Source organism: Chiloscyllium plagiosum, unplaced genomic scaffold, assembly GCF_037043375.1.
Source record: "Chiloscyllium plagiosum isolate Xiang-an unplaced genomic scaffold, Cpla_swu_hap1 HiC_scaffold_24, whole genome shotgun sequence".
Taxonomy (NCBI): domain Eukaryota; kingdom Metazoa; phylum Chordata; class Chondrichthyes; order Orectolobiformes; family Hemiscylliidae; genus Chiloscyllium; species Chiloscyllium plagiosum.
Window position 1 is genome coordinate 15,577,901 of NW_028270162.1, and position 25,936 is coordinate 15,603,836.

Here is a 25,936-nt window from a genome sequence, read left to right on the forward strand (position 1 = left end):
CTTTCTCTCTCTTTCTCTATGGATGCTGCCTGAGTCACTGGGATCTCCAGCATTTGTTGTTTTCACTGAAGGGAGCAGGGTTTGATGTGACACAGAGAGGGGCGGAAGTGTGTAACATGGCGGGCGCTTTGTGGGGGCGGAGGTGACGACAAGGAGGCGTCGTGCAGGGCGGAAGTGGTCTGAGAGACCGGAAGTAGGTCTCGCGGGGGGCCGGCGGCGGCGGCGGGATTGATGGTGAGTGTGGAAACTTCCCGAAGTTTGTTGCTTTAATCAGGGATTGGTCTCCGTTCGAAAGGTGCGAGCGTGTGTTTTCCCGCGTCAGAGAGGCGGCGCGGGCCCGGACCGTTTTTTTTTTAAATTGTGGGGGAGTTTTGATGTCGTTCGTGAGGCAGGGGGGGGGAGGGAGTCCGACCCAGGGCCTGGGGGGAGGGAGTCCGACCCAGGGCCTGGGGGGAGGGGGGAGGGAGTCCGACCCAGGGCCTGGGGGGAGGGGGGAGGGAGTCCGACCCAGGGCCTGGGGGGAGTCCGACCCAGGGCCTGGGGGGAGGGGAAGGGAGTCCGACCCAGGACCTGGGGGGAGGGAAAGGGAGTCCGACCCAGGGCCTGGGGGGAGGGGAAGGGAGTCCGACCCAGGGCCTGGGGGGAGGGGAGTAGAGGAGGAGGAGGAGCCTGGGTGTTGGGGGGGGCGGTAGACCGTGGGTGTGAGGGGAGGAGGACTCTGGGCTTGGGGGATGTTGACTGTTGAGTGGGACTGCCCCTGGGCCTTGGGGTAGAGACCCTGGGCCTTGGGGTAGAGACCCTGGGCCTTGGGGTAGAGACCCTGGGCCTTGGGGTAGAGACCCTGGGCCTTGGGGTAGAGACCCTGGGCCTTGGGGTAGAGACCCTGGGCCTTGGGGTAGAGACCCTGGGCGGTGTTGGGCGAGACCCTGGGCCTAGGGTTGTGGGCGGAGTGACCCTTTGTCCGGTGGGAGTTGATGAGGAGAGACCCTGTGTCTGGGGGAAGGGGTTGCCCATGAGGAGGTGGTGGTGAGCTGCCTTCTTGATCCACTGCAGTCCATCTGCTGTGGGTTTACCTACAATACCATTAGGGAGGGAATTCCAGGATTTTGATCCAGTGATAGTGAAGGAATGATGATATATTTCCAAGTCAGGATGGTGAGTGGCCTGAAACAGAACTTGTAAGTCGTGGTGTTCCCATACATCCGCTGTCCTTGTCCCTCTAGATGGAAGTGGCTGTGGGTTTAGAAGGTGCTGTCTGAGAATCTTTGTTGGATTTGCGCAGTGTATCTTGTATATAGTAGGCACTACTGCTACAGAGCGTCGGTGGTGAAAGGAATGGATGCTTGTGGATGTGGTGCCAGTCACGTGGGTTGCTTTGTGTTGAGTCGTGTCAAGCTTCTTGAGTGTCTTAGCAAGTTTTAAGAAGATTTGTAACTCAGGTTGAGGTTCTGAAGTTCTTCAGAACTTGAGTGTTGCCAAGGGAGGGAGAGGGAAAAGAGACAGTGGGCTGGATAGATGGGCTGGGGGCAGATATGAGGTGTAGTGGTTGGGACAGAGGGGACGAAGGAGAGCGAGCGATGGGGGTAGTGGCAGAAAGCGAGGGGGGTGGGAGAGGGAGGTAGTCAGGGAGGGAAGGAGCAGAAGGTAGTGTGGAGAGGGAAGGGGAAACTGGAGAGAGTGAGGTTGGGGTAGGAGGACAGTGGGCAGAAAGAGGATGGAGGGTGGAGAAAGTGAGGGAGAGGAGAGAGATCGGGAAGGTGATGGGAAAGAAGATTGGGAAAAGACAGGAGTGGTGCAGCTTGGGAAGAGAAGAACAAAATGGGGAGAAGAGAAACAGGGAGAGTCAGCATGAGTGTTGCAACTGAGAGGAAGAGAGTTGGCTTTGTTCCTCATACCTGTCTTTATCATCTGTTCTCAAATATTATTGTTGTATATCCAAACTAGGATCAAATCAATTCTTAAATACACAGCTCTCGACTGTTTTAAACATTGGAGAGTTATAGTACCTGCATGTAGACCCTATATTGTTTCTAAATGTTAGAGTAGATCAAAAGAACCGATTTCTGCAGGTCGAGTTGGAACAAGAGTCCGATGTTGAGAGCCAGACTTTTCAGTGTTAACATTGGGAAATGTTTCTTCACCTGAATTATGGTGGAACTTTCTAAACTCTCTGCCAACCAAAAGTTCAATCTGCGATGAGCCAGGCGACATGTGATTTGGATCTGGAATGAGCTCCCTGTGAGTGTGGTCGGGGCTGGCTGAAGCACAACCATTGGTAGGGCAATAGGGAAAGAGCTGGAACAAGCTGATTGGCTGTTGTAGTGAGCTCATGTTGTCATGACAGACTGTAATGAAACCACGATTTTGTCTTGTGGCTCTTTTAAGGGATGTGGGGGTCCAGATCCCATATTTACTTTATATGCTTTACATCGATGTGCAAAATGACACAATTGTAATGTCACTGGTCTCGTAATCAGAAGCCCAGGCTAATGCCCTGGAGACAAATTCAAATCACAGCTAATGGAATTTAAATATGGTCAACTTAAGACCATTGTCAATTGCTGTTTTAAAAAAAATCATTCACTAACATACTTTAGGGAAGGTTTACCTTCTTGTAATCTATCTGTAACTCCAGGCCCAAGTCTGGTGGCAGTCATATACACTTGAGAGAAATTTGCCCCTGGAGTCCCAATCATTGGTATTGACTCCAGGCTCCATGAAGTCTCATGACATTGTGTCAAAACTGTGTATTGTTCACCACCTACCCCACCCCCCTCAACCTTGTCTGATGAATCGGTCTCCTCCAAATTGAACACCACGTGAAAGAAACACTAAGGGTTGGCAAAGGCACTGAATGTACTATAGGTGAGGGACTTCAATGTCCATCAGCACCACTACTGACCAAGCTGGTTGAGTGGTAGGAAAACCATGTAAACGGGAGATGGCTATTCAGTCCCTGGAGCCTGCTCTGTGTTCAGGAAGATCCTGGCTGATCTATGGCATAATTCTATGTTAAACTAGTATTCCATTAACTGTCTTGACTATGGCACGGTGGTTCAGTGATTGGCATTGCTGCCTCACAGTGCCAGGGACCTGGGTTCGATTCCTGCCTTGGATGTGTAGAGTTTGCACATTCGCACCGCGTCTGTGTAGGTTTCCTCCGGGTGCTCCGGTTTCCTCCCACAGTCCAAAGATGTGCAGGTTAGGTGAATTGGCCACGCTAAATTGCCCATAGTGTACAGGGTGTGGAGGTTAGGTGCATTAGTTGGGGAAGTGTAGAATAATAGGGTAGGGGATCTATTCTTCTATGGTCCAAAATGGAGAACCTCACACATACTTATATTACAATCCATCTGCCCATTCACCTAATCTATCAATAATCTGAAGTAATTTTATGTTGTTATCAACTTGTCTACATGCTGCCCAATTTTTGTATTGTCACCAAATTTGGATATTTGACTTTTTTATGCCCTTGTCCAAGTTGTTAGTGAACATTGTGAATAACTGAAGCCCCAACACCAATCCCTGTAGGGCACCACTCGTCATATCCTGCCATTTGAGTCCTGAGCCATTATTCCAACTCTGTTCATTCCACTCATCCAGTTTCCTATCCATGTCAGTAATTTACCTTCAATTCTGTACGCTTCCATCTTAGCTAATTATTTACTGTAGAGGGAAGTTTTATCAGAGGTTTTGTGGAAATCCACATAAGCAGCATCCAACGACTCACCTTTGTTCACCCACCTTTGTCACTTCTTGAAAAATCTGAGGTTTGTCAGGCATTGACTTATCCTTCATGAATCTATGTTGACTCTCCCTGATTAACTGAAATGTTTTGGGATGGTCAATTACCCTAACCTTGATGTATAGACTCCAACAATTTCCCCACCCCTATTGTTAGGCTAACTGGTCTATAATTCACCTTTCTTAAAGAGCAAGTGACATGAGTGAATTTCCAATCCAGACGTACAACACCTCAATATAGGAACTTTGAAAGACTGTGGTTAGGGCATCAGCAGTGTGCTATCTGACCTCCTTTAACACCCGTGGATGGAAATCATCAGGTCCTGGGGATTTGTCGCTCTTCAATAATGGGGCAATTCATGGAATTAATGATTATTTAAGCTGATTTTATTTTTACGCTGTCCCTGATCCTCTGTTAATTTCTTTGGGACTTCCAGCAACCTCCCATCTTTTGCTGCTGTGAATACTGAAGCAAAATAATCATTCAGCATGTCTATCATTTCCCCATGGTCAGTGACAGTCTCCCCACTCTCAACCCTCAGTAGGCCAATAGTACTCTTAACCAGCTGCTTTCCCTTTATGTAACTATAACATCTCTCCTTATTGTCTTTTATGTACTTTGCAAGTTTCCTTTCATAATCCTTTTAAGCTGCTTTGTGGCCCTCTGGGAGTCTTTGTCACATTCTGTGGGATCGGTGCTGTTCTTTCTGTTCTTGTAAGCCCTTTGTTTTAATTTTGTGCTGTCCCTTACTTCCTCAGATGTCCATGGGAGGTGGAGCTTTTCCTTCTTGTAGGCACAGACTTTCTGAATAGCATTAAATGTTTCTTTAAACGCCTTCCATAGTTCCTCAGTTATTTTACCTATTAGCAGAGCTTCCCAATTAACTGCGGGCGGTCTCTGCCTCATCCTCATCCCTCTGCCTTGTTTAAATCCAAAACTCTAGTCTGATCTTTGTTTGTCTGTTATAAATGCTGCATAACACGCGATTATGTTACTTGACAGATGTTCATAAACAGCTAGGTTACTAATTAAATCAGACTTGCTGCTCATTACTAGGTCCAGTATTACTTGTTCCCTTATCCAAGAAATATTGCTGTAGGAAACTATCCCAGACACGCCTCAGAAATTCAGAACCTTTTTGGCTGTCTATGTTAAGATTAAATCCCCCATTAATACTCTTATGCCTTTGCTACATTGTGGTCTAATTTCAGCATTTATACAGTCTAACAGTTCTGAGCTGCTACTAAGTGGTCTATATATGATGGCTGTTGTTCCTTTACGGTTATTCAGTTCCACACACAAGGTCTTCTCTGGGTACCTTCCCCTCATTACATCCTCTTTCACAATCGAAGTGATTCTGTTTCTAATCAGTAATGCTATTTCACCCACTTTACCAATTTCTTGAACCCTCCTGTAAACCTTGTACACCTGATATATTTAGTTCCTAGTCCTGACCATTCTGCAGCCATGTCTCCTCAATGGCTACTATTATCATTGTTTCCAATTTCAGTCTGTGCTGCCAATTCATTTAGTTTGCTCTGTACACATTGTACATTTGTATAAAGAACTCTAATTTTGGACGTACACTCTATCCTGTCCTTCAGTATCATCTTATTATTTCTCCTCCCTGACTGATTCATCTTTTTATAGTCCTGCCTTGTCCGTTAAACTGATCCTGCTTGTCATCCTATTAACCTCCCATCCTGACCTGCTGCTCTGGTTCCCACTTCCCCCACACCAATTTAAATCCTCCCGAGTGCCACTGGCAAACCTCCCCACAAGGATGCAGGTGCAGCCTGACCTGCTTGTACTGGTTCCACCTGTCCTGGAACATATCTAATATTCCAAATATTTGAATCCCTTCCTCCTACACCAGTTCATTTGCCATGTTTTGGACTGTACTGCCTTCTAATTTCTGGCCTTACAAGCACATGGCATGGGGAGTAATCCTGAGATTATAACCCGAGAGCTCTTTTTTTTTAAAAACTTTCTACCTAACTCCCTTGTCATTAGTTGACCACAACCTCTGACTGTTCACCCTCCTTTTTAGTATGTCCTGTGCCTGCTCAGAGACGCCTTGACCCTGACCCCAGGGAGGTAACACACCATCCTGGAGTCTATCTTGCAGCCACAGAAACGCCTGTCTGTGCCCCAGACTGGTCTCCCTGACTACGTCTGCTCACTTGCACTTTGACCCTCACAACAGAGCAAGCTAAAAGACATAGCTGCCAAATTAGATCTCCATTCTTCATTCCCAGCAATCTGCCTGCCGCAGATGCATCCGTCCATGACAGAGAGAGTAGGAGTGACCACTTCACAGTCCTTGGGAATATAAAGTCCTGCTTTCACGTTGAGCATCCCATCCACCGTGTTGTTGCACACTGTTACTGTGCTAAATGGGATAGATGTCAAACAGACCTCGCACCTCACCAACGGCCTCCACTAAGTTCTAAGGGCAATCAGCAGCAGAACCGCATTCAGCCACAAGCTGCACCAACGTATCCTCCACTCGGCTGTTACCATCAAGTGAATGGATGGTCATGAAGAATGCAGGAGGGCATAGCAGGTTTAACACCAGGCAGACCTAAAAATGAGGATTCAACCTGATGAAGCCAGGACTACCTGTGTGCCAGACACTGACAGCAGCACGTTATAGACAGAGCTAAACAATCCGATAGCTATTAGATCTAAACTGGGAATGCAGATGTTCAATTAAACAACTAATAGGAGGAGTAGGGGACTTGACAAATATCCCTTCCATACTAATAGGGCATCCCAGCCCATCAGGGGAGAAGACTGAGGCTGAGGCAATTGCATCTGGCATCAGGCAGGGGTGAACCATTCTGGGGTCACCAGGATCTCAGATGCCCGTCTTCATCCAAATTGACTCTCTCCACGTGATGTTAAGAAACAGTTGCAGGCATTGGGTACTGCAAAAGCTACTGGCCCTGACTCCATTCCCAGCATAGTGCTGAAGACAGCGTTCCAGAGCTTGGCACAGCCTCTAACCATGCTGTTCCAGAACAGTTTCAGCTCTGGCATCTACCCAACAATGTCAGGTGTCCTGTAAGGAAGAAGGAGGAGAATCCAAATGCTGAGTTACCAGCCCTTACTCTCAACCATCGGTAAGGTAACAGAAGGTGTCACTATCGAATAATAACCCGCACATTGATGCTTTGTTTGGGTTCTACTGGGGTCACTGTGCCCCTGACCTCATCTTGGCATCAGTCCCAACGTGGCCAAAAGAGCAGAGCTCCAGGGATGAGGTGAGAATGACTGGCCTGACATCAAGGCAATGTTTGACTGAACATGGCATGAAGGACTTCAGCAAAATGGAATACAAAAGGAATCCGTGGAAAAGCTCTTCACTGGTTGGAGTTGTCAAAGAGTGTGATGCTGGAAAAGCACAGCCGGTCAGGCAGCATCTGAGGAGCAGGAGGATCGACGTTTCGAGTGTAAGCCCTTCACAGGAATAAGGCTTGTGGCCCAAAGGGGCTGAGAGATAAATGGGTGGGGTTGGGGGGAAGGTAGCTAGGAATGCGATAGGTCAGTGAAGGTGATAGGTCAGAGAGGAAGGAGGAGCAGATAGGTGGGAAGGAAGATGGACAGGTCAAAAGGGCAATGCTGAGTTGGATCTTGGATAAGGTGGAGGGGGGAGGGGAAATGAAGAAACTGGTGAAGTCAACATTGATCCCGTGTGGTTGGAGGATCTGAAGGCGGATGCTGAGGCGTTTTTCCTCCAGGCGTCAAGTGGTTAGGGTTTGGCGGTGGAGGAGGCCAGGGTTTGCATGACCTTGGCCTGATGAAGGGCTTATATCCGAAATGTTGACTCTTCTGCTCCTTGGATGTTGCATGCCTGTATGTGCTTTTCCAGCACCACACTCTTTGACTCTGACCTCCACCATCTGTAGTCCTCACTTTCTACTGCTTAGAGCTGTACCCAACACAAAGAAAGATTATTCTGATTGTTGAAGGTCAATTATCGCCATACCAAGACATCTCTGCAGTTGCTTCTCAGGATGGTCTCCTGGGCCCTGCCATTTTTGCTGCTTCATCAGTTGACCTTCCCTCCATTAGAAGGTCAGAAAAGGGCATGTGGACTGATTATGCAATGTTCACCAGTCACAACGCCTCCAATACTGAACCAGCCCATGTCCAAATGCAACAAGCACTGGACAACATCACAGGTGCCAGACAATGGCCATCTTTAATGAAGAATAAATATTTCTCTTGGACTTCCAATGGGATAGCAATGCTGAATCTCCTGCTGTCAATATCCTGGAAGTTACCATTGACCAGAACATGAACTTGGGCAGCCATATAAATACTATGGCTTCAGGAACAGATTAAAGGCTAGAAATTCTGTGGTGAAGAACTCATCGTCTGTGAACCCAGAGCCTGTCCATCACCTTCAAGGCGCATGTTAGGAGTGTGATGAAATACTCCCCAGTTCTCCGAAAGAGTGCCGCTCCAACAACACTCAAACATGGCACCAGGAGCAATCCATTTGTTTGGTATCCTATCCACCACCTTCAGCATTCATCCCCTTGGCCACTGGTGCACAGTTGGCACAGTGTGTACTGTGCACATGATGTGCTGCAGCAGCTCATCAAGAAATGTTCCAAACCCACGATCTGTACCACCTCAGAGGATGGGGACAGGAGACACCTGGTACTAGCTGCAGATTCCTGCCTGTGCCCCTCGTGGTCCCGAGTTGAACTGTATCACCAGTGCTACGTCACAATGCTGGAATTCCATTCCTAACCGTGTTGTGGATGACCCAACACCCCTAATGACTGCAGTGGCTCAAGAAGACAGACAATGACGACAATGTCAAGGAAAATTAAGGGCGGGCAGCAAATGCTGACCTAACCAGTGGTATCCACATCCCTGGGCACATTAGAAAAAAACCTGTTAATCATTAAGGCTTGACTGAGTTTACAAAAAAAAGTGCTGCCACCTTTTGTGCTTGGGTAGGTCTGTGTGGAGTGACATTCCAACATAGATAAATAACGTTCATGTATGGCAAGTAAAAATAGTTAACATATTTGTCTGGGCTAGAAGGTGCCAAGGCAGAAGTTGGGAGTATTAGTTGGTTAAGTCATAAAAAAAGAAACAACTGGAATGCAGAGCAATGAGGTGCCATAATGTAACGCTGCCAAGCATTACTCAGACAGGTAATGTTTTGAAGTCCAAGTTATAGTTCACACTCACTAGTGTGTTGCTTCACGTTTTCCCTGCCACACTTAGACGACAATGCACTGTTATTATCACTGTGTTCCTTGACTCTCCTAGCCAGCATTCCCTCCAAACCACACAGCCACTTTGAAGTTCTGTGCCAACACATTGGCTTCTGGCTTCAGAACTCTCTGCACACGTACCTCTGAGGCCTGCCAACTTGAAAAAAAATTAGTGAGAGGATAACAATTTGTAAGGTTTGCTGTCAAAATGTAGGTTGGTTTTGGTGAGTTGCACAGTCCGTGATTAGGAAGCCGAGGAGAATGTTAGTCTTTACTGCAAGGGGATGGAGAAGTAGGAAAGTCTTGTTGCAGTTATCCAGGACATTGATGAGACTACACTTAGCGTACTGTGCATGGCTTTAGTACCTTCCTGCTGTTAGAAGCAGGTCAGAGAAGTTCAGTAGGCTGATATCTGGAATAATGAGATTGGACCATAGGTAGATTGGACTGCTTTGATTGGAATTTACGAGAATGAGAAATCATCTGATTGAAATGTGTCAGATTCTGGATGGCTGGGTATTTGACAGGATACCCAGCCATGGTTCCTGACATGGGGAATCCAGAACTCGGTGCAATATTTCAAATTAAGGAGTCTCCATCTAAGGCACAGATGAGGAGCTGCTTCCATTATGGGCTCACTGGTATTTGGAATTCTCTTCCATCGAGAGCAGTGATGGCCGGCTCCATGGATATACTCAAGGCTGAGTTAGACCGACCCTTCATCGGTTAAAGTTATGGGAGACAAGCAGGAAAGTGGAGTTCAGACCATGAACACAGCAGCGATGAGTTTGCTTAATGATGGAACAGGCTTAAAGGGCTGACTGGCCAACTTCATCCGTCTGTTTTATGATTTTTTTTGGGGTTGGGTGTGAGCGGTGAGGAATGAAAGTGGGTCAGGGGTGGTCTGTGCAGCAGTAAAGCTGTGGAAGCAGATGTTCCTGGTTCCTTCCCTGGCCTAGTTTGGTGCTGAGTTCATGATCTTGGTTGTAGTGACACAGCCCTGGGAGCAGGTGGGTTCTCTGCAGTTCTCCCCTGGTGGGTGTTGCTGAGGGAATTGTATAAATGAGAACCTTGTATTTGCTGAAGGTTTTTCCAGTGTTCAAACTAGTCCTTGCCAAGGAATCGAGTACCAAGTTCATGGTGCAAGGAATTAAGGGATGTAGATTTATATGGCACCTTTTCTATCCTCAGAATATACCTCAATGGGGTTCACAGCTATCCATTACATTTTTTTCAGTCACTGTTGGAATGTGGGCAGTTTGTACAGAGCAAGACCCTATGGAAACGTGACATTGACCTGTTATTTTTCCCACTGATGTTGAGGAAGAGACTTTGGACAGGGTGACATTTGCTCTGTTCTTCAAAGTGTGTAATCCAGGGCTTGAGGTTATGCTGGTGGGCTGAGGGGCCAGTATGTGGGACCTGTGGCTGTGTTTGAAGTACTGGATGATAGGGGCAGTGTTCAGGAATACTGGTTTGGTCCATGTGACAGAAAGGACTAGTATTTATCGAGCATTATTCAAGATCTCAGGGTATCCAGAGCACTATGCTCTGTTGTTTTGTGCAGCTGCCTTTACGGTAGGAAGTGTCTGGTTTGAATGAACTAACTGCTTCCTGACACCTCCCTGTTTTCCATTGTGCTGCAACTTTGGGAACAAACACAGACTTCACTGCCCACATTTCCCTGAGGCAGACTGCATCTTGCACTGGCATGAGCCAAGTGTTTAATCGAAACACCAAGAAAGTGCCCGGGGTTTGATCAGTGGGTTAGGAGCCGCTGCTGCTTTACTCCACTCACCTTATTAAAGGCCCTGTATCTGATCAGGCACCGACTTAGACCAGTTCCGGAATTTGGTGAGTTCAGTTTAAAAGATAGTCTTCACTGTCCATTTCTGTTCATGGGGTGTGATGTGCCGTTATCAGATTGGCTCACTGTTCAGGGAGAATGTGACAATGATTTAAATATGTCTTGGTCAATTAGTGCATGTTGATATGTTGGTGATGAGGTTGGAGGTGGAGACTGGAAAAGCAAACAGAGATTCCTGTTGGTGATGGCTGTGTCAGGAAAGCAGTGACAACTGGCAGCTCAGAGTGAGTGTTTTCTTAAGCCAGTTCAGTATTTCTATTGCTGCTCCCAGAATCAGTATGGCCAAACTGCCCCTCCCCTCTGTTTCTTACTCCCTCCTCAGGCATTGCTGTTAACTGGGCTTTAACCACACTAGTGGTTGGTTTTCCCCCTCACTGAATCCCACAGGTATCTCCTCAAGTTTGCAGTCATCCTTTTAGTCAGAGCTAGCTGTCTCAGGTTGGATCCTGTCAAGTGATTGAGTGTTGTGCATTATTTTACTTTTGGCTGTTTCCAAAGACGACCTTCCTTTCCTTCCTTTGCTCCATTGCTGGTGGTGATGGCTTCAGTTGTCAGGGCATGTAACTTTGGGGTTCCCTCCTCCTACTCATAACCCACCATTGAAGCTATTCATCTGGCTACCTGTCCTAACATCCACTTGATTGGCTCAGAGACATCTTCGTTCTGATTAAATTCCTGTGAAGCACGACTGGGCATTTCTACTCCATCCAGTGCAGGTGCTTTATAAATCCGATTTTTTACTGAGCGCCTACACAGGCTTTTCTGACCTGTGTTTCACAGCCCCAGTTCCCTCAGTTCAGATTTCCTTTGACGGTAAGGTTGAGGGATGTGGCCATGTGAATACTGAGAGCCAGTGTCAGCCTTGGCTCAGCAGCCTGTACTCTCTCCTCAACGTCAAGAGATTGTGGATTCAAATCCCACTCTAGAGTCTTGAGCACTGGCATCTGGCCTGACACACTCAGTGCAGGCAGAGGGAGAGCTGCATTGTCTGAGCTGCCATCTTCAAAATTGGACATTAAACTGAGAGACTATCTGTCTCCTCAAATGGACAGGAAGCAATTTCATTGTTCTACCTTTCAAAAAAAAAGGAACAAGGAAGTGATAACCTTGCTAATATTTACTCTTCAATCAACATTACAAAAGAAGACAGTAAGGTCCTGGTCCCGCTGCTGTTAGTGAGAGCTTGCTGCGCACACATTATCTGCCCTGTTTCCTACATTGCAATAGTGATTGCAGGTTGTTGGTAGTACAACACGTGGGAGTTGTCCCGAGGTTATGAAATGTGCTGGCTATAAATGCAGGCCTTTCCCTTTCTCTAACTATGCAATGCTGTGTCCACACAGGAAGAGAGAATGTCCGGAGAAAGCGCGGTGAATCCAGTGCCCGCAGCATCAACCCGCACCACTTCCTTCAAAGGGGCGAGCCCAAGCTCCAAGTATGTCAAGCTGAATGTGGGAGGAGCTCTCTACTACACGACCATGCAGACCCTGACCAAACAGGACACCATGCTGAAGGCTATGTTCAGTGGCCGGATGGAGGTGTTGACGGACAGCGAAGGTAATTTAAGCCGAACTACTACTAATGGGCTGGATCTGTCCACGCGGAGAGAGATGGCTGGTGAAGGTCTTCAGATAAAGAAAGGGGTGGAAGGAGTAGATGTTACGTAGATTAAAACTGGGGACCACTAGAATAAGACAGTATTTCACAAATCCCACGAGGAATTCAGGAGAATTATCTTTATTCAGTGAGAAAGTGGGACTGGATATTGTAGGGAGTGGTTGTGATGCAATGCTGAACTTTTTATTTCTTTATTGTTCTAATTTTTTCCCCCTATGAACTTGTATTGAAAAATCTGTACATGGCACCTTGTATGTAAGGTGGCACCATGGTGACTTGCACACTTTTCACTGCACTTATTTGAATACATGTGACAATAATTCAGTGTATGCTTGTGTAAATGTCCCCATAGAAACAAGGGAGAATGAGGAGAAGAGACCAAATTGAAAAGATTCATTGAAGATCAGAAGGCAGAATAAAACAGTTGAGGGCTTAATGGCCTGTTTCTTTGCAATTAAATTCTGTTCTGGAAGTAGCTATTTGAATCAGTTACAGGATACTGGAAAGGGATGTGAGGTATTTTTGTTCAGTGTCAGACACTGGGAGATAAGGGCAGCAGAATGCCATTGCCACCCCCAAGCCTGTTGTGCTGTGTAATTTGATGCTGCCCTATCAGGTTCCTGTACAGTGGCTGTCAGCTGGCCTTGTGAACTGGCTGCAATCCTATCGTGTAGCGCTGTGATGACAGCAACAGCATGTCAATGCTCTGTTAAGCTGCATTCACTCTGTAGAGCTTTCTCACGGCTGAAATGTCACCACGGCATGTTCCAACTAAAGAAAAAATTACAGTTTGCATCGTAATCCTTGTAATATCACTGAGTAATTCCCTGAATAGATTTTCACCCCGTGTAGTTGCCAAGAATCGTGATGTTTGCAATGTTCCATGTAGTGCTTCCTTTTTTGTTCACTGTTTGCACTCGGAGTGGGATTGCCTCAGGATCAGTCAACAGTTTTCACACCTGCTGATCATTTTGACAGGGGTGGGGAAAGAGAGGGAGGGAGGAAGAGGATGGATAGGAAAGAGGGAGAGTGGACAGGAGAGGGGAAGGAGGGATGGGAGGGAAGAAGAGGGGAAGGAGGGATGGGAGGGAAGAAGAGGGGGAAGGGGAAATGGGGAGCATGAGGGGAGAAGGAGAGATGGGAAGGCAGAAGAAGTGCACGGATGTTTGGAGGGTATGGGAAAGAGATGAGGGAAGAGAGAATGAGGGAAAATTAAAGAAAAAAGAGGGTGGCGTGGGTACCACTGTTTACAAGGTAGTTTCCACTTGTTGATTTTTCGCGTTTTCTCTGTTACTCAACTGTGTCTGAGGTATAGTGTCCCTGTGTAGTAGTTCGTAACAGTTTGAAATGATGGGAATCTTGCCTTATTTGTCCAGGGTTCCCTTTGCATTTCTGCAGTAAATTCCTTGGATCCCAGCCCTATGTGGTTTATATGAGCAACTTGATCTCTCCTCCCTGTGACGGAGAATAGCAGATCCACAGAGCTGCATGCCTCAAATGTTTGAGAAAGAAAATAGCATCAGCCCTTTTCAGGGTGCTGTAACACACTGACTAGCTAGTAGTAATTCTGGAGACGGTGGATTGGAGGTGTGTATGTACTGTCTAAAATGGCTGTGGAAACTTTCAGTGGAGCACAACCAAGAAGAGCAGGAGGGTTCCTACCCAGTGGCCTAGTCATTAACACAGCACTCTGCATTTACAGTGAGGAAAAAAACTGTAACATTTTAGTCTTTATTTTGCAGTCTTGTGATTTGCTGTTTATCATTTTATCAGCACAAAATTGGTGGAACTTTTGCCTCTGAGTCGTATGGCTCTGCGATCAGGTCCCAACTCAGCGTCTGGACACAGAAATCAGGGCAGGTAGTCCTATGCAGTACTGAGGGAGTGCTGTGCTGAGAGGGGGTACTGCCATTTGGGTGAGACATTTAACCCCCCTGCTCAAGTGGGTGTGAAAAATCCCATGATGCTGTTGCAGGAAACAGCAGAGATGTTGTCCATGGTCCCCTGGCAAATTTGTGACCCTTAGTCAACAACATGTCATTATCACATCACCTGGGTTTCAATTAGCACAGAGCTGAAAATGTGTTGCTGGAAAAGCGCAGCAGGTTAGGCAGCATCCAGGGAACAGGAGAATCGACGTTTCGGGCACAAGCCCTTCCTCAGCCCTTCCTTTCAGTTAGCACAGTTGGCTGGTTGTCATTTTATGATGGAGCGTGCGTTAAGTTCCTGCACTGAGCTTACCATGAAGGAATCTCCTCCTCGACCTCTCTCCTCACCTGAGGCATGGTGAACCTCCCATTAAACCATCACCAGTCATCCCTATTGTCTGGTAAGATTATACCTATTTTATGTTTTACTTTTACCTGGTGGGAGCTTGCTGTGCGACCCAGATTCCTACATTTCAACCGCAGCCACATTTTGGAGATGCCTCATTGGCTTTGAAATAGTTTGAGACCTTCAGTGACCATGGAATACATTACATAAATACACAAGTCTTTTTTTAAAAATGGGACTAATTTTCCATCATTCCCATTCAGTGCTTGGTTTGCTGTACCTCTAGCTTCCACCTGAGGGCAGTGGTGAGTACAGCCCACTGTAATGAGGCAGTTGCACCACCCGGAGGAGCGTTGGTGCTAATACAACTCAGGTGGCAGGCAAGGACAGATTGTGGTCCTAAAACATTAACTCAGTGTTCCAATCCCCAGATGCTTCCTGACCGGCTGAACATTCTGATATTTTCTATTTTCCCTGATTTATTTTTCACTGTCCCTTCCTTGGTTCAATTGCCAGCCGACTCGTGAGTGAGCTGCTCAGTGCAGCCTGTATCACTAGGGTAAGCGACTGGGGAATCTGGTTCCACAAGGAACGAATGCGAATAGTTCTCCCAATCACCCCCTCCTTTCACCTGCACAGGGTGGGAGATGATTGTCCACATGGTTTTGGAGTGGTGAAGCAGCAAAGTGTTTAAGTGATTGAGAAGTAGAGATAAGAACCGAGGCATCTTCTGTTTTGCAGGCTGGATCCTAATTGACCGCTGCGGGAAGCACTTTGGTGCAGTTCTGAACTACCTGCGTGATGGTGCTGTGCCCCTGCCAGAGACTAACCGTGAAATTGAGGAGTTGCTAGCTGAAGCGAAGTACTACTTGGTGCAGGGGCTGGTGGAGGAGTGTCAAGCTGCTCTTCAGGTAAAACCATCATCATGGTGCACACTATGTTCAGCCGATTCGGTCTCCAGTCTTCCCATTAGATCAGCTAGTCTCCTCAAAGCTGAAGGAGCTTGGTCCAGTAAGTAAGGAGAACCATTTCCAATAGCAGTCTATCAGGGTGAGGTTAGGAGCTTGAGCAATGATCTACTGGAAATCTCTTAAAGAGGGATTCAATAGAATAAGCCATCTCCTCTGAGGATCACCAGAACAGATATCAAATCTTAAAATTAAAGCTGGATCATTCAGCAATGACTGATAAAGTTTAATAGAATAGCAACAAGAGTCATGGAGCAACAATGTGGTGAATGGAGATGAAATACTGATCAACCTTGACATGGGAATTATGGTAAATCCTACTAAGTAGATTGGGAAATTGACAAAATTTGAAGTTGTGTTGGTTTGCAACTAATGAAAATTAATACTACACAAACCTGAATATTGCTGACAAGAGAAAGAGTTTGCCAAGGCCTTTCATTTTGCACTCATCAAGACAAATGCAAGAATAGCAAATTTCAAACAATGGCAATAATTGATACAAAAAATGGTGCTGATTGTTTGATAATTTGACTCCAATTGGCTGATGTGTTGCCATAGAAAATGCAACAACAAACAATATGCTTCAGACTATTGGTAAATTGATGTGATTGTTTGAAAGGTGGTATTCTTGTGTTTGTCCAGATGAATGCAAGGTGGAAAACTTCACATGCCTCCCTCTCTCTCTTCAGCTGCATTCAAATTCCAGATTACTAAGGGGCAGTGTAAGCTGCAGAAACCTCGGCAAAAAGAGAGGTGGCCATTTAGCCCCATTATCATGCAACAAATTTCCTTTACATTTCTGAATCTAAATTCCTTACATAATGGGACACACCATTCAGTATGTCACCTCAGCCAGTACTATTCCCTAACTATTGCCCAGTATTTTAGCTAATTCCTTATCCAACTCCACGTTTTAGCTAAGACAGCCACTGCCATGAGTTTCTGCAGCAGGATTCACTCCACGTTCCCTGAATGTTTCTGGGAGTTGTTACGACACGGTGATGAACCCCTCTGTTAATTAAACCAAACACCCAGAAAAGCTCATCTCGCCTCATAATCTCTTAAAATATGAGTGATGAGAACTTCCAACTTCCAATATTTAAAGAAAATAATATGAATTTATCCTTTAACTCTAAAGGTGAACATTAAACAATAACCATTCACAACTCGTAAGCCCCCCCATTCTCTTAACTGCTTATTATCTGCCTCCAACTCTATAACAATATACTGCTCCAATAAAACACATCAACTTAATTTCAAAACCATACAATAGCTGTCGCATCCGGTGTCTTTCTGCTTCCAGCTGAAGATCCCTCTGGGTCATCGTCTTTTTACTGTGAAGATGTTTCATGTGAAAATGTACCTTTTGATAGAGAGTTTCAAATGGCAGTTGCTCGCTCAATGGCAGTTACTCTGTCTGACATTCAAACTGCCAGCCTTTTTCATACGCCTTACATCGAATTGTCTCTGGTTCGTTGTTGGTAAAAACAATAAATTCAAACTTGATTGCGTTTTAGTATCCTAGGGCATAATTTAAACTGGTTAAATTTGAATTGTTGTCAAAACAGCAATCAACTCGGGTATTTACTTCATAGCCAAATGTTACACATTTTCAATTTTCCAGTACACTCTGAGACTGCTAGTTAGTCCTGTGCCTGGTGCTTGTAAGCTCTCAGTGCAAAACAGCATTCACTATCTATTAAAGGTGCAGTATACGCCTTCAACTTCATAACAGACTCTATGCACACTATATTGCACAGCAATACTACTGACTATGTAACTAGGGGATTTTCAGGAATTGAAGGCAGTGCTGCACAGTTCAGTAAGATTGATCTCAGAAGAGAAGCTGTAGCCTACAATGTGATAAGCAAGGGCTTCTCAGACACAGAAAGGGAAGCTTCAGAGGGGACCTGATAGAAGTATGTACGGCAAAGGAAGCAAATTAAAATAAAATAAAGCACTTTTGGTAATGTCTGGGCACGAGGACCACAGAATACTGATGCAGGATCAGGAGAAAGAATTTCTTTACACCAATAAGAACTGGGTGAGGTTGCCAGGAACAGTGATTAGAATCTCTCAATGGAATGAGGGTGCCTCAGCCCATTGTATCTGCTCCAGCTCTTTACCAGCATGTCCAATTGCTGCAATTCAGCCACAGCCATGCAAACATTCCCTTATAAGATATTATCTAGTTCCCTTTTGGACATTACTTCTGAATCTGCTTCCACCATCCTTTTTGGCAGTGCATACCCAAACCATGCCAACAGGCTGCACTAAGAAATTTGCCTCATACCCCATCTTGTTCTTTTACCAACTATCTTTAATTCAAGACATTACAACTCAGGTTGGTTCTCCATAATGTAGCCCCTTAAACATTCGATATTCCAGTGAATTGGATTTTATATTCTTGGACAAAGAAATGGGCAGAATATCCTACTTAGAGGAGTTCAGATATTTAGAGGAGAAACAGAAGATAATCTTGCAACAGTAGTGAATCCAGTAGTCAATGTATCCAGATGTTGTAGGCCAGCAGTCAATGAATCATTATATTGATGCAGCATTTCTCAAACAAAGAATCACCCTGAGGCACCTTCCCACAGATACAAAAGGAAGACTGATTCCAGACCACAAAGTACAAGGTGACCAGAATTCTGATGCTTTGCTTTGATTAGCTTCATCTCACCAAAGTACTTCACACACAATTGAATTTGATTGCTGCATCTTTGCATAATTTTGATCTTAAAAAAATGCTCTGTTTGCTACGATTTTTTTTCAGTTCTTGAAGATATTTTCAGTTCTTGCGATTTTCTGAGGTATCTGTGTTTGTTTTGCAGCAGAAAGAAACTTATGAACCTTTCTGTAAAGTTCCTGTGATCACATCCAACAAAGAGGAGCAGCGATTGATAGCAACTTCTAACAAGGTTAGAGCAATCGGCAAGCTTGCCATTGGGAGCTTATCACTGAAAATGCTTCTTCTCTTTGAAAGGTCAAGGTTAGGCATGTAAGGCCTGTTTTTCTGTTCTCTTTATCCAATGCTGGTATTAAGTCATGCCTGGAGAAAGTGAGGTCTGCAGATGCTGGAGATCAAAGTTGAAACTTTATTGCTGGAACAGCACAGCAGGTCAGGCAGCATCCAGGGTGCAGATGCTGGAGATCAAAGTTGAAACTTTATTGCTGGAACAGCACAGCAGGTCAGGCAGCATCCAGGGATTGATTCCTGAAGAAGGGCCTGTGCCCGAAACGTCGAATCTCCTGTTCCCTGGATGCTGCCTGACCTGCTGTGCTGTTCCAGCAATAAAGTTTCAACTTAAGTCATGCCTGGACAATGAGACGACAAAGCTCAATTCTATGCAGACTGGATTGCCGATGTGCTAAAGCCAAACTTGTACTTTAACCCTATGTAAGATGCTTCCCCTTCCACTCCGATCACAGGAATGGAATTGCTAATATGAGCCAGTCACTGGCATACTGTGTGGTATTCCCCCACACTTTCTGGGGTGGGATGAAATACATCACTTGTCTGAATGGATTCAGTTTCAACCGCACTCAGAAACTCAACAGCTTCATGGACAAAGTAGCCCACCTAATGGCAATCCATTTGTTCCCTTTAAAATCGACACTGAGTAGCACTGTACCATGCACTGCAGTAACCCCCTAAGGCTCCTGTGACACCACTTTCTGAACCCACACCCTCTACCACTTGGAATGCCATGGACAGAAAATATCTACAAGTTCCCTTTCCAGCCATTCACTTGGAAAGGGAACTTGTTCCTTCAATGTGGCTGGGTGAAAATCCTGGAACTCCCTCACATAACACTGGGAGCCCCTCCACCCCAAGGACAGCAGCTCAGGAATGTAGCCCTCCATCATTAACTTGAAGGCAGTTAGGAGAGGACAATAAATACTGTAGGCAGCAACCCTATATTCCATTAACAAATAAAAAAAAACTTCCTTGACTTAAATTCAGACTGCGCATGTTTATTTCCTGTTGACTCCATTCCGCCACCAGGGAGAGATTGTTTTGATCTAATCAGTGTGACTAGTGTGAAACCGTGTAGCAGATGAACAAGGCTATGTTCTTATTGACTAGTTGTCATTCATGTCTTGAAGTCATATCTACTACAAATATTCTTTTCTGTTTGTAGCCTGCAGTTAAGCTGTTGTACAACAGAAGCAACAACAAATACTCATACACCAGGTAAGCAAAGACCATCTGATCAGTGCCACATTACTAACAGAATTTTAAATACAAAACTCTTATGACAGCCAAATGGCTGGTACATGAAGCTGTAGATTAAAAGATCCCAGTGCTGTGTGTGTGTGTGTCTCGCATTAGTGTGGGTGATGTACTTGGTTTTAATAACCTGTAAATAAGGAGCGCGAACTGTCAGCCTTGGCTCATCTTCCTGGATTATTATCCAGTCACTGAACAGGGCAGGGGTGCAGAATTTATGAAGAACCTATAAAGTAAAATATCCAAAGGCTTCAAAATCTGATATCAGACCAGCTAAGGCAGCATTGGAGCAGGTGACTGAAAGCCTGGTCAAAGAGGTGGGACTTTGAGAAGCATCTTCATTGGAGGAGTGTGAGGTAGAGAAATGCAGACGTTTAGAGCCAGCAGTTTCAAGGTCATGGCTCATAGGCAGGAGGGGGTGTGGATTGCCAGTGATACAGCCCTGGAAAACAAGGTGTGCATCAGATTAGAATTAGAGAAGTGGGGATGCAGGGCTGACACCATTGGGACCTGCTCTGAAGGATGAGGGTTCCAGAGGGCTTGTCCCTCAGTGATCATCGACCAAGTCTAAAGCAGTGTCTCAGCAGGAATCGATGCCTTTTTGAGAACAGGAGCAGTACCCAGTGGAGTGCATTGTGATGCTGGTCTGCACTTACAGTTTTTCTGCTAATCCTGGACACTGTTTCCTGAACAGAATGAGGGAGTACTGGAGAATCAGTTACTCCTTCACACACCTTCAGTGAACCAGCTCAGTGAGAACAAGTCATTTAGCTGGGAAGTATATATTCTGTAGGCAGGAACAGAGTCCATACAAAAATAATGCAAACATCTACTGTGATGTAAATAGCAATAGAGACCTACAGCACAAGAAAGGCCCTTTAGCCCATTGTATCCATAGCAGTCATAAACAACTGCCTATGAATTTTAATGGCATTTTCCAACACTTGGCCCATAGCTTTGTATGCGTTAGCATTCCAAACATACATTTAAATACTCCTTCAATGTTATGAGGGTTTCTGCCTCTCCTACCATTACAGACAGTGAGTTCCAGATTTCCACCGCCCCTATGAAAAGATTTTTTTCTAACATTTCCTGTAAATATTAGAGGAGGAAGTGCTGAATGTCTGGAAATGCTTAAAGGTAAATAAATCCCCAGGATCTGATCAGGTGTACCTTAGAACTCTGTGGGAAGCTAGGGAAGTGATTGCTGGGCCTCTTGCTGAGATATTTGTATCATCGATAGTCATAGATGAAGTGCTGGAAGACTGGAGGTTGGCTAAAGTGATGCCACTGTTTAAGAAAGGTGGTAAGGACAAGCCAAGGAACTATAGACTAGTGAGCCTGACGTCGGTGGTGGGCAAGTTGTTGGAGGGAATCCTGAGGGACCGGATCTGCATGTATTTGGAAAGGCAAGGACTGATTAGGGATAATGCACCTGGGCTTTGTGCGTGGAAAATCATGTCTCTCAAACTTGATTGAGTTTTTTGAGGAAGTAACAAAGAGGATAGATGATGGCAGAGAGGTAGATGTGATCTATATGTACTTCAGTAAGGCGTTCGACAAGGTTCCCCATGGAAGACCGATTAGCAAGGTTAGACCTCATGGAATTCAGGGAGAACTAGCCATTTGGATACAGAACTGGCTCAAAGGTAGAAGACAGAGGGTGGTGGTGGAGGGTTGTTTTTAGACTGGAGGCCTGTGACCAGTGGAGTACCACAAGGCTCGATGCGGAGTCCTCTACTTTTTGTCATTTTGGGAACGCAAATCTTAGCAGGACTTATCCACTTAATGGTAAGGTCCTAGGGAGTGTTGCTGAACAAAGAGACCTTGGAGTGCAGGTTCATTGCTCTTCCAGTTGCAGGTAGATAGGATAGTGAAGAAGGTGTTTGGTATGCTTTCCTTTATTGGTCAGAGTATTGAGTACAGGAGTTAGGATGTCATGTTGCGGCTGTACAGGACATTGGTTAGGCCACTGTTGGAATATTATGTGCAATTCTGGTCTCCTTCCTATCGGAAAGATGTTGTGAAACTTGAAAGGTTTCAGAAAAGATTTACAAGGATGTTGCCAGAGTTAGAGGGTTTGAGCTATAGTGGGAGGTTGAATAGGCTGGGGCTGTTTTCCCTGGAGCATCAGAGGCTAAACCTTATACAGGTTCACAAAACCTCATAAGAACGTGCACTCTGGTTCATGGCATGGAGGGGCATGAATAAGGTAAATAGACAAAGTCTTTTCCCTGGGGTGGGGGAGTTCAGAACAAGAGGGCATGGGTTTAGGGTGAGAGGCGAAACATGTAAAAGAGACCTATGGGGCAACTTTTTCACGCAGAGGGTGATACGTGTATGGAATGAACTAGCAGAGGAAGTGGTGGAGGCTGATACAACTACAACATTTAAAAGGTATCTGGATAAGTATATGGATAGGAAGGGTTTGGAGAGATATGGGCCGGGTGCTGGCAGGTGGGATTAGATTGGGTTGGGATACCTGGTCTGCATGGATGGATTGTACCAGAGGGTCTGTTTCCATGCTGTACATCTCTAGGACTCTAAACCTCTCACCCCTTCCCTTAAATCCATGTCCCACCTGCCATGCCTTGTCATTGATTTCTCCACCAAGGGAAAAAGTTCCTTCCTGTCTAGCCCTGTCCATGCCCCTAGTAATGTTATACATCTCCATCGTGTTCCTCCCCCCATCTCCTTTAAGGAAAATAATTACAATCAGTCCAATCTCTCTTTATAACTGAAACTCTCTAGCCCAGGCAACACCCTGGTAAATCTCCTCTGCACCCTCTCCAGTGCCATTACTTCCCTCCTATAATGTGGATTCTAGAACTGCACACAGAATTCTAACCAACAATGGTACAATTCCAGCATTATCCTCCTGCTCTTAAACTATGATTGCCCAGTAAGGGCAGTATGCCATGTATCTTTGTAACCAATGTATCCACCTGTCCTGATACCTTAAGCACACCAAGATTCCCCTGATCCTCTGTGCTTCCCAGGGTCCTACTGTTCATCATGTACTCCCTTGCTATTAGATCGCAGGAGACAGAATTCTTCTATCTCAGCTTCAGTAATGAGCTACAATTCATTGAAGTAACATCCTTGGTATAATTCAATGGCCTCAGCATTTCACAATAACATTTATCAAACAAAATTTAACACCAAGTGACACAAGTTATTAGGACACATTGTCAAAAATAAAAAATCAAAAGGTTTTAGGGAGCCTCCTGAAGTTGGAAATGGAGGCAGAGAGATTTGAGAAACTAATTGGCGAATTTGGAATCTTAACCTGTAAGCATTTATCTAATACCTTTCATAAGCTGTGACTGTCCCAAAGGCTTGAAATTCAGATGCGATTTAATATTTGTAGGAATTGAGGCGTTGTTATTGGGGCTGGGACCTTTATATCAATTGGTGAAAGCCAGGATTCAGATAGACTGACCAATCTGTTTCAAATTACCGTGCATTCAGTTGAAGTTGTCTCTTACACTTTCAGCAACTCGGATGACAATATGCTGAAGAACATTGAGCTGTTTGACAAGTTGTCGCTGCGTTTTAATGGGAGAGTGCTCTTCATAAAAGATGTCCTTGGCGATGAAATCTGCTGCTGGTCCTTCTATGGGCAGGGCCGGAAGATCGCTGAGGTCTGCTGCACCTCCATTGTGTACGCAACAGAGAAGAAACAGACCAAGGTGGGTTTTAACTTGCAGGGTGATCCATCTTATAGAGCCGCACCATATTTGTGACCAGGGTGCATGTTCTTATGAAACTGGCATTAAAACCACATCTTTTACAGACCTCTCCAGGTGTTTTACAGACAGTGCAGTCCCTTACAACAATCAACACCGGTATAATGTTGGAACCATAGCAACCAACTTACACATAGTAGGCTTCTGCTTGCAGCGGTGTGATAATGACCAGACTTATTTGCAATGTTAATTAATGGATAAACCTTGGCCAGAACACCCAAAATACCTTGCCAACTTTTACTTGAAATCATGCCATGGGATGTCTCAAATCCACCTAAGCGGGCATATAGTTCATTCAAACTTTATCTTAAAGATGGCATCTTCACAAATGTAGCACCGCCGCCGCCCCCCCCCCCCAAAAATTGATTTTGCTGCTGTATTCCTGGAACGGGCCTTGATCACCTAACCTTCTGACTCCAATAACTATGCTGAGTCCCAACTGGCATTAAATAAATAGAATAAAGTCAGCAAGTGCAGGTGAAACATAGGTCTAGAAGCATCTCATTTTTAATTCATGCATTGGATATAGGTTTGCTGGCTGGATCAGCATTTGTTGCTCATCCCTACCTACCCTAGAGAAGGTGGGGGGGTAAGCTCCCTTCTTAAACCACGGCATCTGTGGAGAGAGTCAGCAGCAGGGTTAATGTTTTGAGTTCCAGTGTGATTTGAGAACAAGTTTTTCGCACAGAGGGTGGTTTGCATATGAAATGAATTTCCTGAAGTGGTGGATACCAGTACAGTTACAACATTTAGAACATGAATAGGGACAGTTTGGAGCGATATGGGCCAGGAGCAGGCCGGTGGGAATAGTTTAGTTTGGGTTATGGTCAGCATGGACTGGTTGGAACGAAGGGTCTGTTTCCGTGCTGTATGACACTTTTCCAGAACTGTAAACAATGGACCTATACTGCTCTTGGTTAACTGATCTATCATGAAACTATATTATTGTTTTTCTCTATTTTAATTTGAGTAATTCCAGAATGTTGAAGAGCAATATTCCATCAACCATTCAGGGTGAACAAGGTCATTGCTGTTCTCAGTGGTAAACAGTATGGTGTAATGGCCAGGAATAAATAAGAATTTGTATTGCTAGTACTGTCTATCAGAACTGCAGAGCACTTCTCAGTGGCTGCAGCCCTTTCTGCAGTGCAGTTTCTGTTGTACAGGTTCAGAGAGAGTAAAGCAGCAAGCTTGGCCAGCTCCACGTTCAGTGATATTGATGGGACAACCATTGGTCTGAAACAGGAGAAACATCCCCTTTTCTTCCACCAGTTATACAGGGTGATTTTTAATCCAGTTGAGGGGGAAAGTAGGATGTTGACTTTTGTCTCCGTCAAAATTTCTGACAGTGCAGCACTTGGCAGTTTGGCTTTGAGGAGGAGTGAGCTGAGATTGAGGTACTCCGATGGGGCTCCCATCCACGGCCATAGCCGAGCTGGCTAGTGCTGCTTCTGACTAAGGCACAGCCACGGTCCGCACAGACTGTTGTTCATTGTTATCACCCACTTTGTCAGCAATGGAATGAGACTAGCTTTTTGTGTTCTTAAAGCAGGATGTCATTAAATAGTCATTATGACTTTGGATATTTTGTGAAATAGAGAGTAGTGGTATAGTTACAAGGAACCGATCTCATTAAACGTGGGGTCACACAAAGTGCAGCAATAAACCTTGAATGGATCTATCATCTGAACACTTGAGATTCCAGAATATCTTCCAATTACTCAGGTGTGTCATTGTCTCATGATAGCAACTGAACTGAAGGATTTCATTAAGTCTATGTTTAAATCTTCAATAGAAAATAATATCTCTGTATATTGTTAATGGCTGCTGTTGTTAAAAATGCTTGCTGATTTTTTTAACCACTGTTTAAATATAGTTACCTCAGGATGAATTGGGAGTGGGGGGGGGGAGGGGGGCAACACAGTTTCAGGTGGACAGGCAGAATTCATTGATTTGTACGTTCCATGCCTAAAAGATGAAGGTATCTCTCATCTCCCCAGCATGTTCGGTACCCATGTTCCTATTTGAAACTCCCTGTCACACTCTCACTGTCCTTGCTGGTCTTGATTAGCTCTCACACACAGGCCTTCTCTCGCCTCCCTCTGCAGTCTTCTCTGAGGATGAAAGCTTCACTCTTTCTTCTGTGGTCTGCTGCACCTCCATCCACACCACCACTGCTGCTACCAGAACTGTGTCCCACACTGAAAAATCTCTACAAGCTCTGTGGTTTGCTACCTGTTCC

At 45.3% G+C, this 25,936-nt stretch overlaps 1 protein-coding gene across 1 annotated transcript in view; it reads left to right on the top strand.

The window, feature by feature from the left end:
- Nucleotides 1-205: 205 nt before the first annotated feature.
- Nucleotides 206-25,936, top strand: part of kctd10 (potassium channel tetramerization domain containing 10) — a 33,584-nt gene continuing 7,853 nt past the window's right edge. Inside the window, exons 1-6 of the mRNA XM_043715485.2 lie at nt 206-234; nt 12,196-12,409; nt 15,485-15,654; nt 18,546-18,632; nt 19,857-19,909; nt 23,442-23,637. Of these exons, the coding sequence (XP_043571420.1) occupies nt 232-234; nt 12,196-12,409; nt 15,485-15,654; nt 18,546-18,632; nt 19,857-19,909; nt 23,442-23,637 (723 nt within the window). The 5' untranslated portion in view covers nt 206-231. The remainder of the gene's footprint in view (nt 235-12,195; nt 12,410-15,484; nt 15,655-18,545; nt 18,633-19,856; nt 19,910-23,441; nt 23,638-25,936) is intronic.